Source organism: Phaseolus vulgaris, chromosome 5 (assembly GCF_051622355.1).
Source record: "Phaseolus vulgaris cultivar YP4 chromosome 5, ASM5162235v1, whole genome shotgun sequence".
Taxonomy (NCBI): Eukaryota; Viridiplantae; Streptophyta; class Magnoliopsida; order Fabales; family Fabaceae; genus Phaseolus; species Phaseolus vulgaris.
In genome coordinates, this window is record NC_143502.1 from 34,468,879 (window position 1) to 34,487,446 (window position 18,568).

At 31.3% G+C, this 18,568-nt stretch overlaps 1 protein-coding gene and 1 long non-coding RNA gene across 2 annotated transcripts; both read right to left on the reverse strand.

Annotated features, from left to right (window-relative positions):
* Positions 1–2,241: 2,241 nt before the first annotated feature.
* LOC137835476 (uncharacterized) lies at positions 2,242–3,681 on the reverse strand. The gene is made up of 2 exons (XR_011085093.2): positions 3,279–3,681; positions 2,242–2,456 (listed from the first exon to the last, which is right to left on the reverse strand). It is a non-coding gene; the product is annotated as an uncharacterized LOC137835476 (long non-coding RNA).
* Positions 3,682–4,533: 852 nt separating this feature from the next.
* LOC137835477 (protein SYM1) lies at positions 4,534–8,103 on the reverse strand. The gene is made up of 7 exons (XM_068644005.2): positions 7,641–8,103; positions 6,854–6,994; positions 6,653–6,766; positions 6,400–6,573; positions 5,446–5,561; positions 5,182–5,263; positions 4,534–4,908 (listed from the first exon to the last, which is right to left on the reverse strand). The coding sequence occupies exons 1-7, from the start codon at positions 7,956–7,958 to the stop codon at positions 4,903–4,905; spliced, it is 951 nt and encodes a 316-aa protein (XP_068500106.1). The 5' UTR covers positions 7,959–8,103; the 3' UTR covers positions 4,534–4,902.
* Between the last annotated feature and the right edge of the window lie 10,465 nt (positions 8,104–18,568).

Below are 18,568 nucleotides of genomic sequence, written 5' to 3' on the forward strand. Positions count from 1 at the left end.
ATCTGCTTGGTATAAGTGGAAATTCGTTTTAGTGCCATGATAAAAATAACATAAAACTGTAGACCCCCCACCCCCTATTTTCTCTTGATGCAGAAAATGGTGCTTATGCAGATTGTAGACTTTCCCTATTGCTAAAGATGGCTGAATTGCAATATTCATGGCTGTCCATGAATAATAATTTTTATACAATTTTCCATAACGAAAAGATATGGTTGAACTAGATTAAACCAACTCTTCCAAAATTTCAAGTTGTTCATCCATCATGAAAAGAATTATGTAAAGCTAATCTACTATAGAAGAAAGATAAAGAAAAAAAGTGTGAACTGAGGACCATTTATTCATCCTTCTCAACCTTTCCTAAATCTTAAATCCCGAAAAACAAGAATAAAGTATGCATTGATTCCTATAACCAAGATTTGTGTCACCAATCAAAGTGCTTTCCACGGTGGTGATGGTGGCAATGTCTGTGTTAATACACCCAAACACTGCATAACATTGGTAACATGAGACAAACATGCAGAAGTGGTTCTTCGAATCACGCAAAAGCTCCAGAGTTCAATTACTAGCTTAATTTCTCAGGCATTGTCTTGTGTGTTATTATGATTTTAAAAATTGTTTTTGATGAGAGAAAGTTGAAAGAGATGAAAAGAGAGACTGGGTACGAGGGTTTAAAGATTGAAAAACTACGATTTTGGAAAAAAGAAGTGGTTAAGTCCAATTCTTAAAAAATATGATTATATTTTTAATAATAGATAAATCATAATTCTTCATAAGCGTTAAATACGAAAAAACACATTTAAACCTAATCAACTCTAAAATGTATCAAGTAAAAGTAAGATTTATTTATGTTTATAAAAAAAGTTGTATTTGATGACATTAACAAAAAAACCTAACTAAGAGAACATTAGCTTATATTTTATCTAAACACGATGCTAATGTTACTTTCTCTATCACGGAAATCATTTTACCCAACTTCTTAATATGGAAAATATTCGTTTCCTATGGATTTTTTATGCTTGGAAGTAATTTTGAATTCTGTAACAAATGTGGAAATACTCATTATCTGCTCATTTACAGAAATAGGTTAAACATATCTTAAAAGATACGATCTCTAAAGATATTACTGTAACTCACCGCTGTCAGAAGTCAATGCAAGAATAAGATCATAAAGAGCATCATTATTATGAATTCATGTAAAGATGAACATGAGACAAATTGAGTTGAGTTTAGAAGAAGAAAAAAGTAACACCTTTAATTAACTAGATAATTTATAAAAATCATACAATCTACTCTCTCGTCACCAATACTTTTAGCAGCTTTCTTCGTATCGGTCTAACCAACTTTTACTGATTTTCTAATCTTTTTGTCAATCATCTCAACATTAATATCTCCTTGAATACAATTATATTGTACCATATGATTTCTTGTATCATCACACATTCATCTTAGCATGTTCATTTTATTTTGCCAGTTCCAACTTTTTTCTCTTTTCCTTTAAATGTGCAGTATTGACTAAGAATACAGTAAAACTTCTCTTTGAACTTTACTTCACAATTACAAATACCTCTCGATTGCTTTATATCCTATGTGTCACCTTTTCATTAACTTCTCCACCATTTGTACTATTCATCTCATTTAAATGTTTTCATAGCTAATCCCAAACCTCAAACAAAGAAATGAATTATGTTATTGTACAGCCAGGATAACCACCTATATCATCTTAAAACTTTCTAAATGCAACAAGGTCATGTCTGATCTCCCAATGCATGAAACTCAGACCAAAGAAAAAGCCTCTTCTATTAGACGCTTGAAAATGGCTAGATTCATCATTTTTTTTTCCCAGCAAAATTATGTTTTATGTTTTTAAAATCTTTCGATTTTATAATAGGACATAACAACTCACATAAATGCAGAGTTGGTGTGTCATCAATTTGCAAGCGACCACACCAAACCACTGATAAGTGTGTCGCATGCAAAATAGCAGTTTGGGGTCTTCACTCTGCTGCTCTACCCCATCCAAATCCACCAACCAGAAACAGAAAGTAGATAATAAAAACACATAGTCACGTATTCGATATCCCTAGGCCCCTCTGAGAAAAGGAAATAATTAGTTGCCAAAGAAAAGGGAAATTACTCTGCCATCACTATCAGCTTTTAATCTCTGCAATGTACTTTGATATTGATCTTAGTTGTCATCCTTCTTACCACAGTCAAGGGAAAAAGAAGTGAAAGTGGAAATCATAGTGAAAAGATAAATGCAATAAGAAGAAACAAATGAAAGACAATAGCTAGGGAAGATGAATATTGTGAATTTTTTAGAGTAAAACTGGAGAAAGATGTAAAATTCAAGTATTACAACATAGGATCTGAGATAAAAATTGTACTTGCTAGTTGACCCTGACTTCAAGCTTGTAAGTAGGTCTGTAATGGAATCATACCTATGTCACGCCAAGATCCTGCCAAATGAAGTGGGGATGAAGATAGAGTACAGTAGTAGAAGAGTGAGAACATAATACAACTCGTTACTTATGTCCCTAGATAACATGATAAGGAATGACTCACAAAACTCTTTTAGTCTAAAGTCTAAAAAATTATTAGCATTCATATCCTCTTTTTATATATATATCATATCATTTATCAGAATTATACTTCTTTTATCTCTATCCCTTCTAATAAACTTGGAAGCTCCACAAATCAATTTTCGAACACAAGTGTGTGTTGGAAGCATTAAGTACATGTACTAGCACGTGTATGCACACCTACATACAAACTTACACGAAAATTGAGTAACAATGTTAGAAAAAAATAACAAACTACATTCACATCCTTTATGATTTCTTAAGACTGAATTTGTTAAGACAAAAATCCCAGTTAGAAAATCAGTGTAAATGGTAAAATATGGAATTGAATCTCAAGAAACTAAGAGAATGTCACTATAATTAGCTTTAAAAGAAATCTGCAAGAAAACTAAAATTATATATAAAAAAAAAAATAAGAGAAAATTTATGACTTTGCCCAAAATTCTAGTCTTTTACTTTTGAAATCTAATAATAGGCAATAGCTTCATCTTTCCAAACAAAACAATAACATTCAATACTTGTACTTCTAAAACACTCTTCCCCATTTATTTAATACTTATTTTAAAAATGAAAGAAATGAAAAGGTTAATTGGGGTGAAGAAGCATCTCATTAGCAAAGAGCGCATGGAAATAAAAATCAAATCTTTATGAGCGCGATTGGAGAATAAATGAAGTGGGTGTGCATAAAACGGTACGTACCTAGCCTCAGAACACAGGGTGGATTGGGAATCGAATCAAATGTCGAGAATCTTGAAAACGACGAAGCAGAGGAATCCCAGGAAGATCAAAATGAAAAGGCAATCAACAAAGATGAAGAATCTGGTTGAGCCGTGATTCCTTTTGGTCTTTGATTTGGCCACGGACTCGTTCAGTTCTTTGATGTTGGCCATTGCAGAACGGAGAGTGGTGAATTCCGATCCTCACCTATGCGAGCCGCGGCTACTGCTGAATGACCCAAAGGCTACGCCTAAGGGTGTCACTGATAATCCAATATTACCCAAAAGGCCAATTGGTCAATGTTTTCTCTTTATGTTTTCTTCTAGATAATGAATAAATTTGAGATTGAGAAAATGGAAAGAAAACAAAAGTTGAAGAACAACAAAGTGGAAACAATATATTATTTTTATAGAAAAAATAAAAATATTCTTGTTTATGCTTAAAAGTCCTATAATTTTTCAAATGAGTAATATTAGCTTTTATAAAATTTTAATTATAGATTTTATTTTTCAGTTTTTCAAAATTTTCACATATGTTAGAATATTCGTGTAATAACATATATTAATTTTATTGTTAAAATTTTACTTTAAGAAGTAGTTAATACTATGCTAATTTGCGTAAAAAATTAAAAGATATACAAACAGTATATTAAAATTGCTTAATTTTAAAAATTTGAACAGCCAGATTTACAAATAAAATTTTATAAAGATTAAAATTGTGTAATTTTAAAACTATAAAGAATGAAAGTGAATTTAATTTTTTTTTTATCTATTTAGACGTGTAGAAAAAATATTTGTATTTTTCATTTTCTTAGAAAATAGAAGTAGTAATTAGTTAGCTAAAAGTTAAAAATAATTTTACATCATCGTATAATATTCTCACACTAATTATTTCTTTATTTTTCATGTCTAAAATCAGGAATCATGATCAGGCGGAGACCGATTAATTACTTGTGAAACATACATACTAAATTAATGTGTATAATAAACATGATTCTCACAAATACATTTCATGCTATTGCTGCTTGAGTCATTCATACTAAATTACACTTTTCTAATCTAAATCTTCTGAAAATGCTCTCCCATTAGTCTTCTTTTAGATGATGATAAATATGGAATGCATTTTATACTTCCAAGATATTATATCCATTTACTATTTTCATTTTAGTTTTTATTATATTTTTTGGTAGTTATGTGGAGGGGTAATGTAAGTCAAAGCTTAAAAACACTGGAACAAATGAAATTCCAAAGAGAATGTTTCCAGCACTGATATGAGATGAATTTGTTTTATACAGAATTATGGAAAAGAACTAACTTGTGTTCTGAATGCATTATAATATTAAATATACAATCAATCATCTATGTATTTATTCTGATAACTGCAACCTAACTAGCCCTAACTAGCTCTGATCATAACTAAAAGCAAGCAACACGAGCTGGGTAAGTGTATAAGTGTATAAGTATATCCTGTATGACAGCAGATAACAACCTCAGGTCCCTAAGGTCGCTCAATGACCTTCAACTTTACATTCTTCGTAATCTTTGCGAGGTTGATCTTGTAATTGCCATGAAATCTATATAGTTTTTTTCTCCACTTTTCAATTCATTTATTCCTGGCAGTACACAACATAAAATAGACAATAAAAAGAGAGAAAAAAGTTATTAGCTTAATATGTGAAGTAGAATATTGATGAATTATCTTTTTATTAAAACATTAGACTAAGACAAGGTATAGAATATGGTTTGTTTTTTTTTATCTCAATTTGAAAAATGATTTACCATATCATTCTCAATCATAGGCGTGTAAGAATATGTCCCAGTGGAAGGGCCACAAGCCTTACCCTGAAACCTTAAAACAGACCAGTGGAAGAACACAGTCTACTTACCTCAGAATTTTGGTTTGAAGTGGATGACGTTGTTTCTGATGCTGACTCGGATATTCGGGTTTCTGATTTCTCATTTGAATAGCTATAAACAAAACAAGATTGTGTATGAATGAGAATCCTGTTGACAATGTAATGACGATCTGTAACACGTTTTTAATGCTATTTCTTAGTGTGATATATCCTTGTATAAAATGTCACTGTCAACCATCTATGGTTAATCATGTGTAATAATTTAATACGACATGATAATTTTAGAAAACTTACGTTGAAAGTATTGTGACCCAGACGAGCTCTACACAGTCCACCCAAAGAAGCCTTTGTTCCACAGGAATCAGACCATAAGTAATCAGATGGGCAAAAGGCCAAAGTTTCCACCCTGCCTGGGAAGCATATGAGAGATGTTAGCTGTCCAAAGAGGAGAGTTTTTTCTAATTAAAGAATATACATTTCATTCATTATACTATTCTTCATCCTTGCATTGCTAGTGCTTAGTTTAGCTGTATTAACTGAATTCCTATTTGACCCCTTTCTTCCTTCAATTTTCTTGTTTTCCTTTTAGGTGTCTATAAGACCAAATGGGTAATCTGTAACAAGGCCATTCCCACAGTGGACACATAGCAGGTACACCACCTTCTCTAGATTCTATTTGTTCACTTTTCTATAAGCAAACATAGGCATCGGATCATTGGTTCTTATTATACCCGCTTGCTTTCCTAGGGCCCTTTGTTTTGCTACAGAAATATTATTAATTAGGGGTTTAGGACTGAGCACATTTCACAGCCTTTTTATTCAGCACCAGCTTCAACATAGCTACAATACTACTCGGCTCATGAACGGGAGGTATGAGGCACAAGCAAAACACAATGTTGTGACACTTGAAAAAACAATATGGCATAAGGCAGATTTCACCCCGCACAATTCAAGTAATTCATAGTTTAAGAGCGAGGTACAGGGATACACAAGCTTGTAATGAGAATAAGATGGAACTACAATACCTGAAAATTTGAATTCTAGGTTCACTCAAATTGTTACTATACCTACTACATACGCAACACTATAGCAGTTTACCAATTTGAGCCTGAGAGTATGACATAGTCCAAGAACATAAGCTCAATTTTTATCTTGAGACATCTCCACAACTTCACAATGATGCAGATAATTACATTTAAAATTAACATCTAAAAGCAGCATAAGGAAATAAATCAAATAACTACTCACAGTAAGCAGGGGGAAAAATGTTGACTTCAGTTCACCATATATGTTAGTCAAAGATTCAAACCGTAATAAGCCCAAAACCACAAAGTAGATGCTGTTCCAAATTGCAGACCACACAGTTTGGTCGAAAGCAACTTTAGCAGGGACAACCCACCATTCTTCGAAAGGAAAAAGAGCCTGTGAAATCATGCAATCAATTTCAGTCATTCGTAGAATATCACCAAATAGTTCCAACTCAAGAAGTCAAAATAATCACCTCACAAAGTTGATAGTAATAATGAGAAAGAGATCCATGGAGAGTAAACCCAACAAGACCTGATCTGAGTAACCGCGCCCGATCAAACTCAAAAAGAGGCTTTCCTTCATAGCACTGTATATTTTGGTTAAAAATAGCTGAAGTGTCATAAAACTCTATGTCCAAAATTAGTATTTCACATTTTGAGAGTCAAAAACAAACCTGAGCAATCCAGTCTCCAATTGAGTAGACAATCCCACTTATTGCCATTTTAGCTAAAACCGGGTTAGCTTTCAGAGCTTGCTCATAGGCAATCCAATTGTGCTCAGGTATATACCTTAGAATCTCATAAAGGGTCCAACCCTGAATAATAAAACACAAATTAGATGTTAACTTCTTCTGTGTCACACAGAAAATACACTTCAGTTTAATCACTCTAGTATTAAACATGCTCTTCTAGTTTCTTTACCAAAGATCCTACATTGACTGGAAATATAGGCATACAGCCAAAACAATATAAATAAACATAAGTAGTAGGAGGCAACCCAAATCTCCTGGACAAGCTTTTAGAGTTGAATTAGCCTCTACTCTACACCAAATTCTAATATAGTATTAAAGTTTATAATAATGGTTGTTGTTACTTGTTAAGCCTATCAGACTACATGTTACTAAACATTTATCAGACCCGTCGAGGATGTCCAACAAAACAAACTTTAGATGCGAGAGATGTCCCGCCCTCATAATAAGGGGAGGTGTTGGATTCTACTAACTAGTGATATATAAGTGGAGGCAACCTCTATCTCAAGAACAGGTTTTTGGAGTTGGGTTAAACCCAATTTTAAATTCTAAGAACTATTAAGTTAGCGATCAACTTGAGTAACCAACAAGAACATGACTGTATAAATTGGAACAATGTTTAAGCTCAATGGGTCTGTGAAAAACAACAATTGGGTGGTAATAATAATGACAATAACAATAAAATGTAAGAAAATTTAATATTGAAACTGACATGCCAGTAGTCATGGTCAATGGTGAGCAACTTGGTGACAGCAAAAGTCCCAAACCCCAAAACGATGATGGCATTGATGGTACTACTGCTTGTGAGGCCAGGATGAAGCTCTGCCTCTGTTTTGGATTCCAACGGTTGAAAGCCCTCAACTTGGGTTCCTCTGTCTTCAGACACCGGAACTATTTCTCGGTCCTCAGCAACAGAGGTGATGATACGACTTCGTTTAGGGGTTGGAGAACAGAGGGGAACGAAATGGGGCTTGGAGAAGGTTGATGTGAGTATGGGAAAGACGGTGCAAAGAGAAGTAACAGTGGCCATGGAAGAGGGTCCGAGGATTGTGTTTGTGTCGTGTGAATTTGTGAAGTGAGTGGGGCATCACCTCTTTCCTACTACAACCAACCCACCATGTAAACGCAACTACGCATCTCTGCAATTTGCCAACTTGACTCTGTCTTGTTCATCGGTTAAAAATATACTCTTCTACTAAATTACTTAAATAAGGAATATTTTAGTACAATTTTTAATGTTTAAAATTTTAATGTTCTATTATAATTAATAATAAAAACTTAATTAGTACTTTTTAACGATTTAAATTATATATTATTAAATTTTTAAAAATATAATATAAAAAATTATTATTTTAAATTACTTTTTATTTTTATTTCAAAGAAATCGAACCCGTAAGACCCATGTTATTTCTACAGCTAGATCAAAATAGGTTGTTTTTTTCCTGGACCTCTGTTATAACTTTTGCTCTCACCTATAAATGAAACAAAAGATATTTTGTCTTCAAAAAAATATATTCTAAATTTTATAGTCTAAAAATATATTATATAATTCAAAATATATTTTTAAATTAAAAATATTTTTTAATTATATAATTCAAAAAAATTTAAAAAAAATGCATTCTAGATTATAAAATTTGAAAGGTATTTCAAAATTTAAAAATACTTTCTAAATTTCGTAATATGAAAATAGATTTTTATAATGTGGAATGTATTTAGAGAAAACTTATTTTAAATTATAGAAAGTAGAAAGTATTTTCAATATCTTTCAAATTTTATAATCAGATTTTTTTCCGAATTAAACATTACAAAATAAAAACATCAATAAAATAAAAAAAAGTTTTTATATTTTAAAATATGGGTGTTAAAAGTTATGAAGCTACAGGATGAAAAATCCTTAAAAATACTATTCCGATCCAACCCATTTCGATCCTTAAATAATTGGTAACTTCTTTCTGCATCTCTACAAATTTCTTACTGCACCCCTCACTTCCTGAAAAGACTGTTTTGCCCCCTTTAAAAAATGACTTCTAAATTGTTTTTTTCCAAACTATTTCTGGAACGTCTTTTCCAAAACATGTTTTATGAATCCCGGATTTATAAATTCGAAAATAAATAAAAAATGTATTCTGAAAAAGATGTTTCAGAATGATTTTGCTCTTTTTGAAGAATGTAGGGATGCAGGAAGAAAAGTGTAGAGGTGTAGGAATCGTTGTTATATGTGTGGTTTTAAAAAAAAAATTATTTCATATATAATCACCTTAAACCTGCATAAAATATCCAATTTTCAGAAAATAAAAACATTTAAAATCATAATTTAATTGTGGAAAATATATACAATAAATTATAACATTCTACAAAAAAAAATTGCTAATATATGAAAAAGTTTTATGTCATTCTAATAATTTATCTATCTTAAGGTGTTATACGTGGTTACAAAATACTTTGATCATGTTATCCTCACATACTCCAATACTTCCGAATCTAGAGGTTGTTGGTCATTGAAAAACTATGACATTTGAAATTTTTTGAAATAAACCCTGAATTTTAAAGTGTTTTTTGTATTGAGGTATTACCTGATCCCAACCTCTATCAATTTTAGCTTGCACAATAATCGACATTCATTGCATAACATAATAACCACACTCATAACTTCGAGATTGGTTGTTGGATTGCATGTGAAAATATATGTATTAAATGAATAAGTGAGACACATTAAATTGAGTGAACAAAATACTTTAAATACTTTAAGGTACATCTAAGTGAGTTTTTGTGCGTTTACACTTCTTCTCCCACTCAACATATTATATCCATAGTAAACACTAAAATAATAAGATTTCAGGTTAGAATACATAATATTATATAATGTATAAGTAATAATAAATGTTAAATGAAATTGTCGTACCTATCTATAATGTGTTTAAAATAGGTAGTTGGTTTCTTATGCAATGAGCAAAACCATGCAGCGGTATAATCTTGAACATATATGATCAATAGTTGCCAATGACACCTATATAACAAATCAACTAGTTTATCTTATTTCAATAATTTAGTATAACTTATTTAATAAATATGGACTTACTCATAGATGTACGGGGCAAAATAAATTTGTTTTCCTCCATTCTTTAAGGCAGTGGTGATGTATGTTTGTGTTTTTGACTTCTTGTTTCCAAGTGATTCAATGAGTTGAGGGTCTAAAAACTCCTATATACCTAAATTTCAATAAGTTAGTACTAATATGTTTAATAAATCAAAAGTATAAAGATTAATATTTGAACTTACAGCATCCATAATTAAAGAATTGTTATGTTAATCTCTTGATTTTCGGATGCAAGGTCCAACAAATCAAACATGTGAAAGTACAACGACGGTATATCACTATGCCTTCCAAAAACATTGGCATCCCATGGAACCTTTACGACGATTGTATCTAAAGTTGTAGCAACTTTCACCAATGTTGCCATAGGATCATCAATGGAGAATTTTTGTTTCTTTTGCAGAGGCAATTTTGTCTTAAGTTCCTGCTACTCATCAACAAATAAATAAATAATTAAATTAGTTAGAATGTAGTATATCTTATATGTAATCCTATTAGTACAAAGATATACCGTAGAGTCTATAGGTCTAGCGAGATGTTTAGGCCAGGCAACAAAAGTATGTAATGTCTCTACTATAATTGTGACCTCTGATGTCGGCATAGGAACTGCAACATCACCATAAAGGACCTTCTCCACCATGACCTTTATGAAATTAGAAGGAAGAGACACATTGTGTAACATTGTCACCCCTTCATAACACTTACCCAGGGCAACGAATCGGGTTAAAGAATTATACTCAACATATAATTCGCATTGGCTAGTTTAGCCAAAGTCATCCCCCAATTGATCAATCGCCGAACAACTCCCTTTAATGCTGACTCTCTTAATATGAGGCGAGTTTCTTCATCAAGGGATGCATATGGTGTACAAGGATTTTCTTCTTTCCTTTCACCATATATAAAATTTGTTGTCAATTTTGATTTAAACTGATGAAACTTGATACTCACACTAGAAAGAACCTTCACTCTCAAGGTTTCCACATTTGGGATCTTGTAATGCGTTTACAAAGTATAAATATTTGGGATAGTTAGTTCATAAACAAGCTTTAGATTGAACAAAGTATAAAAGAACTTTAGATTGAACAAAGTATAAAAGAAATTTAGATTGAACAAAGTATAAAAGAACTTCAGATTGAACAAAGTAAAAACAATTACATACCAGAATATCTTGCCAAATCATGTTTCTCTCGTGCTCGGTCACGTGATCCCAAGACTCAATTAAGATAGAGATCCTTTCACGAGCAAATATTTCGAGATAACTGCTAAATTTCTTTGCATATGGCCTAATGGCCACACTAGTGTTAACATCAATAGCCAATGGTATTTTGTCATCTTTATTTATCTTCTTATACATATTTTTTAATCTTGTAGGTCATCTACCAGTTATTGAACGAGGAACTTTATTATTTTCCATGTTCTTGTTATCAAACAAATATAATAAGCATTAAGAATATGAAATATAATAAAAATAATATATTGTATAACTAAACATGAATCACATGCACATACAAATATATATTCCTTCATTATGATCATTTCGAGTTGCATGTACAACATCAACAACATCCTCGTACTCTTTATTGATGGTCGTTCTTGCAAGTGATTCAATCTCACAAATGTCATTGTTTGTATCTTCTGGGTCATTATGTTGTTTTTCTTTCCATGTAGCACAACAAAACAGTGTTTAGACGTAGGATCTTGGATATAGAAAACTTGGGAAGCTTGATGTGCCATTATGAATGGTTCGTCATGATAATCTATCTTTTGAAAGTAAACCAAAGTCATTCCTGATTCATTAACTTTGACACCAGTCTTATTGTCAACCCACTTGCATTTGAAAACAGGTACAATAAACTTGGTATAATTAACTTCTCAAATCTCTACTATGAAATCATAATAAGGCATTGATCCCACAACAGGATTTTGATCCTTTGCAGTTGAAAACTGCATAGACTCTGCCTCCAAGGTGACTCCGCTATTTTGCATTGTACTCCTATCATCTCGAGACTTTGTGTAAAACAAACAACCATTTACTTCATAGCCAGAACAACATAAAACATCAAACTTGAGACCGTTTGCAATCCATGTTAATGTTTCAGATGCTGATGGATCATTCATGATTTGTTGCTTAAACCATGACATGAAAGTTTTGTTATGCTCAATTAACACCCATTTTTTTGATTGTCTTCGATTCTTATATTTGACAAAGTCTAACAATTCATCATACCACGTCCATGTTGTATAATTTTTCAAAAATCCATCACACAAAAGATGTTCTCTAACTTCGGAAACACTCAATATCCTTCCATTCAAACAATTGACACATGGACACCTTATTCTTACTCCATTATGATTACTAACGACATTATGTTGCGCAAATTGTAAGAATTCTTCAACCTCTTTTTCGTAAGCATCACTTATCCGTGGTGTATTAATCCAACTCCGATCCATAGAACTGGTAAACTAAGAAAATTTAAATCAAAATTGCCAAGAGTTGGATACCCTCAGACTCGGAATCAATGTCTTAAACAAATCAAATGTGTCGAGGGTCGGACAATCCCGAACTCAAAATCAACGTGTTCAATAAATACAAATCCTATAACTAAATCAAATGTATCGAGGGTCGGACACCCCCGAACTCATAATCAACGTGTTCAATAAATACAAATCTTATAACTAAATCAAATGTGTCGAGGGTCGGATACCCTAGACTCAAAACCATCGTGTTGAATACATACACATATTAATCATTACTAATCAACACATGCATGCAAATATTTATTATAAAATTAATTAAATAAATTAGAATACTAACTATTATCAATATAAATGCAAATATTTATTATAAATTTAATTAAATAAACTAAAATACTAACTAATATAAATATACACACAAAATATTTATTATAAATTTTATTAAATAAATTAAATACTAACTAAGATAAATATATATGAAAAATATTTATTATAAAATTAATCAAATAAATAAATAAAAATTAACCTTTTTGGCTCACACGGCAGTGGAGTTGAGGAAAAGGGAAGTCTGACGCGCCGATGGAGCAGTTCGGCGTAATGGCAGCTAAGGCAAGACTCGGTGGTGGTTGGTGCAGCCCACAAAGAAGGCTAGGCGGTGGCAGCACTCTGCGGTGGCACTCACGACCTTGTGGCGGTGCTGGTTCGTGAGAAGAGTGGGCTGGAAACACGTGGCCACAGAGGCGAGGGCTGGCGTAACTGGTTCGCAATGCAGTAGCGACGCAAGGATAGGTTCGTGAGAGGGAATGGCGGTGCACGTCAAGCGACACAGTGAAAAGCTCCGGAGCGGCGACTGTTGCAATGGTGAGGAGTGAAGACGAAGGAGAAACTGAAAAGTGTAAGAGTGAAGAAGGAAAGCGTGAGTTTTAAAAGTGAAATTGAAGGAGAGTGGAAAGAAAAGTTGGCTGCAGTATAAACTGAAGCATATAATGACGGTTCAACCCCAACCATCTTTATAAATGCCTCAAGCACACCATTAACGACGATTCATTTCTAGAACCATCGTTATTGCTCATGACCAACAAATTAACGATGGTTCCTCTCTAGAATCATCGTTATAGATGCCTCTAATTGCTTTAAAATTACAAGTTTGTCACCGTTCTTTTTTTAACGATGGTTTTTGTTGAACCGTCTTTATATGCCGTCGTGGTATTGATATTTTCTACTAGTGAATCCTATTAGTGCAAAGATATACCATAGATTTTGATATAGGTCTGACGAGATGTCTGGGTTAGGCAATGAAAGTATGTAATGCCTTTGTTACAATTGTCACCTTTGATGTCGGCACATGAATTGCAGCATCACCATGAAGGACCTTCTCCATCGTGACCTTTATTAAATTAGAACGAAGATGCACATTGTGTAACATTGTGACCTCTTCATAACACTTACCTAGGGCCACGAATCGGGTGAAAGAATCACAATCAACATACAACTCACATTGACTAGTTGAGCCAAAGTCATCCCCCGATGGATCAACCATCGAACAACTCCCTTTAATGTTGACTCTCTTAATATGAGGCAAGTCATCTCGTATCACAACAGGTGGTTGTTGTGAGAGTCCTAAACCCTCCAACCGCTTTTCAAACTTCTTATCCATCCACTTATCAAACTCCTCCATTAACCTTTCTTTAATCTCTTGAGTGATCTCAACCTTTATCTGTTTTCGTAATTGTAGAAAATACTCCTAGTTAGGTTCACTGAACGAATGTTCCTTGCACTGTGAAGAAGGTCCAAAGTATGAGTGAATCCCCACCCCATATCTAGCAATACAAACACGTCCAAGGTGCTCAGGTCGTTCAATAGCAACCGTAAGAATATCGTTGCGACCATAAGGATTAAAAGTTTTATGTCTTGTTTGTTCAACAAGAGAATCCTACAATAAATGAAAACAAATTGTCAAACTTCAACACACACATTGAATTTAAAATAACACATATAAAACATATTTCTTACAATTCGTTCAATTGTTCGTTGTAATTCCTCAGAAGTCCATGTCCCTTATTGCTTTAGACGGGCATTCTTCAATTTCTCATGTCGGGATGGTGGGGATGGAGGGTTCAAATAATCTACATTATTCTCTTCCTCAATAGAAGCAAAATGTGCTTTAATCTTTTTTTGAATAAACTTTTGCTCTAAGTTCTAATAACCACCACGAGACAATAAGTGTGGGGTCTCATTACAAAGGAAACTTGGTCTTGGGTTACGGTAAAGGAAACATTGACAGATTTTTCATACTCGAATTGGTGTTTGGAACCTTTATGTTGTATGAGGTATTTGAAAAAATGATGTTTGGAAATTTTTTTCTAACGTTTTGTCCAATATTGGAAGTTATGTTGTTTTCAATGTAGGTTATTTGGTTTTCGTAGTATCTCACATGTCTATTTTGTATTTTCTAGTTCTCAAGTGTTTGAATAGCTTTCAAAAGGTTGTAGGGTGGTTTTTTTATTGTCTTTTTTTTTGTTAGAATTTGGCTAGAAGGTAGTAGGGTATTTTGGAAGGATATTGTATTTGTGTTTTGATATGATCATGTCTATACCAGTCTAGTTATGTTTATGACATTTTAGTTGTTGCTTTGTAGAGTTTCTTGAAACTCCAGTTGATTGAGTATTATATAGTTTGGTTTGGATTTTTCTGTGTAAAGATTAAGATACTCGGAAGTGTATTATTTTATTTTATTTATTTTTTATTGATAAAAAAATTTCTTAAAAAATTAATAACTTTTTTAATAATTAATTAGTATATATTTATGAAAAAATAGTTAACTACCTATACGTAACAGAAGTCACAAAAAGGTATTTCCCTCTCAAAATGGCTTATCACCAACCACATGAAATACATACATAATGACAGAAAATGAATTATTCATTCTCATCAGTGATACAATTTTATCCTCTTATCTAAATAAAACATAGAATTCCTATGGATTCTACCAATTTTGTTCTTTAAAATTATTCCGAATAAGTCCCACCATTACTAAAATTTAACTTCCGAATTGACAAAGCGTGGGGAAAATTTTGGTGCGTAGGCCCAGGTACACCCACCACATGAGACATTAATGAGAGAGGGACCCTACTACACAGGATTTGAGGTAACGACATTGCAATAAGAGAAGAAGAAGCCCTGTGATGGAGACCAATGCCAGTTAGACAGAAGGAGAAGACCAAGACCAAAGCCTTACTCCATCACATCATCGTAAATTAATACATCTCTACGCCATTCTGTTGTTAGCTCAACATTGTTTTCTTTAATAATTAAAAAACAAAAACACTTCCTCCTCCCATATAATAGTAAAATTATTTGCTAATTTTATTTTCTTTAATAAAAATATAGTTATTTTACAAATTCAAAATGATGTTCGTAATATTTTCTAATTATATATATATATATATATAATTACATTAAATAAAAAAAATGTACTTTACAACTATAATTTTAAGATGGAGGAGTTAAGGTAGGTTGGGAATCCCTCATTAATTTTGGAGAGACCATGACCAATGAATATTGGTATTGATTTATTAAATATATTTGTTCTAGTGTGAAAGTTAGAGTCTAGAGAACTATTGAGAGGATTATTCTATCACCTTCTATCGGTTAATCGTACTCTCTACAAGCCTCCTTCTTTCACTCTTCCTTCTTAGTCTCGACTCTCGGTCTTCTCGTAATCCAAACTCAGAGGGTACCTGCAGAAGACACTCCGACGCTCAAGTCAGCAAAAATGTTCGGTACTCGGTTCTTAGAGCACAATATATGATGATGTCCCTGATTCTTGGAATATGTGCTATTTATATTACCTTTGGCGGACTTTCCTTATTGGGTCAGGTTAAGGAGTTAGACCGTGTTTATGGCTGCATTACCTAGCTACTAATCACGGATTAGCTTTACTGACCTTGGTTGAGCGTAAATGGACTTGAGCGATCGGTAACTAACTTCGGTCAACCCAATGATGAGCACCGAGACGTGATATCAGTCATACGACTCTCACCGATACAATATGATGATCATTTCAAAAGTTGTATTGTAAAAAATTATGTAAATTAATTTCTATAAAGTGACTCACATAACTTAAAGTTTGAATTTTAAACCCGAATATAATTTAATAATAATAATAAAATTAAAGAGCACATTAATTAACGTGAAAAAAAAAAAATATATATATATATATATATATATAATAATATAGCTAATGAAAACCTACCTAACGCATATTGCACATAATATTTCGATGGAGATTTCGGAGAAATCAACTTACGAGTATGTTTGTGAAATATTTTATGTTGTAAATATTACCATACATGTGAATTTTATAGTATTTTTCTTAATTAATACTTTTTAAATTAATTAACAAATGAGTAATAGCTGATGGTATATATATATATATATGTATATATATATATATATATATATATATATATATATATAACAACAATAAATTATAAGAACAAGGATCTATATGTTTTTAATAGTAAACAAAAATTTATTTATAATGTAATAAAGAAAATGAGTAATATAGTTTCTATTTAAACTTTTTTCACTGCAACAAATATAACTTCAACTTTTCTCACTACAATAAATATAACTTAAGAAAACAACATAAAATCATAATTTAAAATATAAAAATTGTAGTCTAAAGTTTAGATGTAAGATATATTTTTTTAAGTATTTTCAATTCAGTGTCTATTATTTTATTTTATTAAATATTTAAAATTTATATTTTTCAATTGAGTATTTATTGTTTAATTTTTTATTAATTAGGTGGGATGAGTGTTATATTGTCTAATAATCTTCTTTATTTAATATAAAATAAAATTTTGTAATTAATATAAAATGATATTGTTATTATTAAAACGATAAATATTTTCTATTAATTTGATTTGAATGCATTTTTGATAAAAATGTCAATCATGTCATCACTAGTGATTAAGGGATCATCGATTTTATTATCTTTGATATAGATGACAAAAATGATTTTTTTGTTATTTACACATTTTCAAATTAAGACAATAAAAGTTAATTATGATTTTAATCGTAATATTATTTTATATTAATTACAATACGAGGAGGGAGAAGTAATTAAAAAAAAATTATATGAAAAAATTCAATTAGAAAATATGAAAAACATAAAAAATTAATAATATAAAATTATTTAAAAATACCAAAATTAATGATTAATTTAAAACTTAATTAGATTTAGTTATTATTTATATAAAGCTAAACATTACATTACTAAGACCACACAATTTTAAGGGAACATTTAGACAATATTAATAGATAAATAAAAATAATTAAATCCATAATAATTAACATTCACACGAGTATATTAAAATGTTAGTCTTCAAAGTACATAATCAAAATAGTTGTGTTCAAAATTATAATAATAAAATTAAACCTGGCAAAATCAAGACTACACATTTAATTAAAAACATCAATATTTAAATTTTTTCTTTACTGTGTAATAAAAATTTCATTATTTTCAAAATTGACTTCATTATATTAATTCTGAAAATAATAAAAAATCCAATTATTAAATAATTCATACTTATTTGAAGCTGTATAAATAAAAATATTAAACAAAATAATGTGCCCCTTGCCCCGTTCCACAACCTTCTCAGGATGCAACCCTACCTATCAAATTTTCAGTTCTTCCTTTTTCTCTTTTTTATTTTATTTTATTTTTTTCTAAATGTGTTATCCTTCTTTTATTAATTTTCGAAAAAAAAAATAGAAACTTCAAAATTTAATTATCTGAATACCGAATTTCAAGTGAGATTATAATATTTACCTGTACTATTTACAACTGCAAATTTGATTTCACGTAGACAAAATTTTATGTGGGTTTCTGATGTATAAGGACATTAGTTCAGAGTTGAAAATTTTGGTCCCAAAATTTGAATTCAGAATAGTTAATGAATTTATTTAGTTAAATATTATTAGTTGGATTACATTTTTTACTTTAAAAAATATATTTATATAAAGTAGGTTTAAGTTTAGCATTTTCGATAAAATTTACTTGT

What these genes read in the sequence shown, in the direction of transcription:
- LOC137835477 (XM_068644005.2), bottom strand. Translation starts at nt 7,958, where the DNA reads ATGGCCACTGTTACTTCTCTTTGCACCGTCTTTCCCATACTCACATCA. An exon ending in TTGACCATGACTACTGGCAT is followed by an intron (nt 6,995 to 7,640) that starts GTCAGTTTCAAT and finishes TTTATTATTCAG; the next exon opens with GGTTGGACCCTTTATGAGAT. An exon ending in TTGGAGACTGGATTGCTCAG is followed by an intron (nt 6,767 to 6,853) that starts GTTTGTTTTTGA and finishes CAAAATATACAG; the next exon opens with TGCTATGAAGGAAAGCCTCT.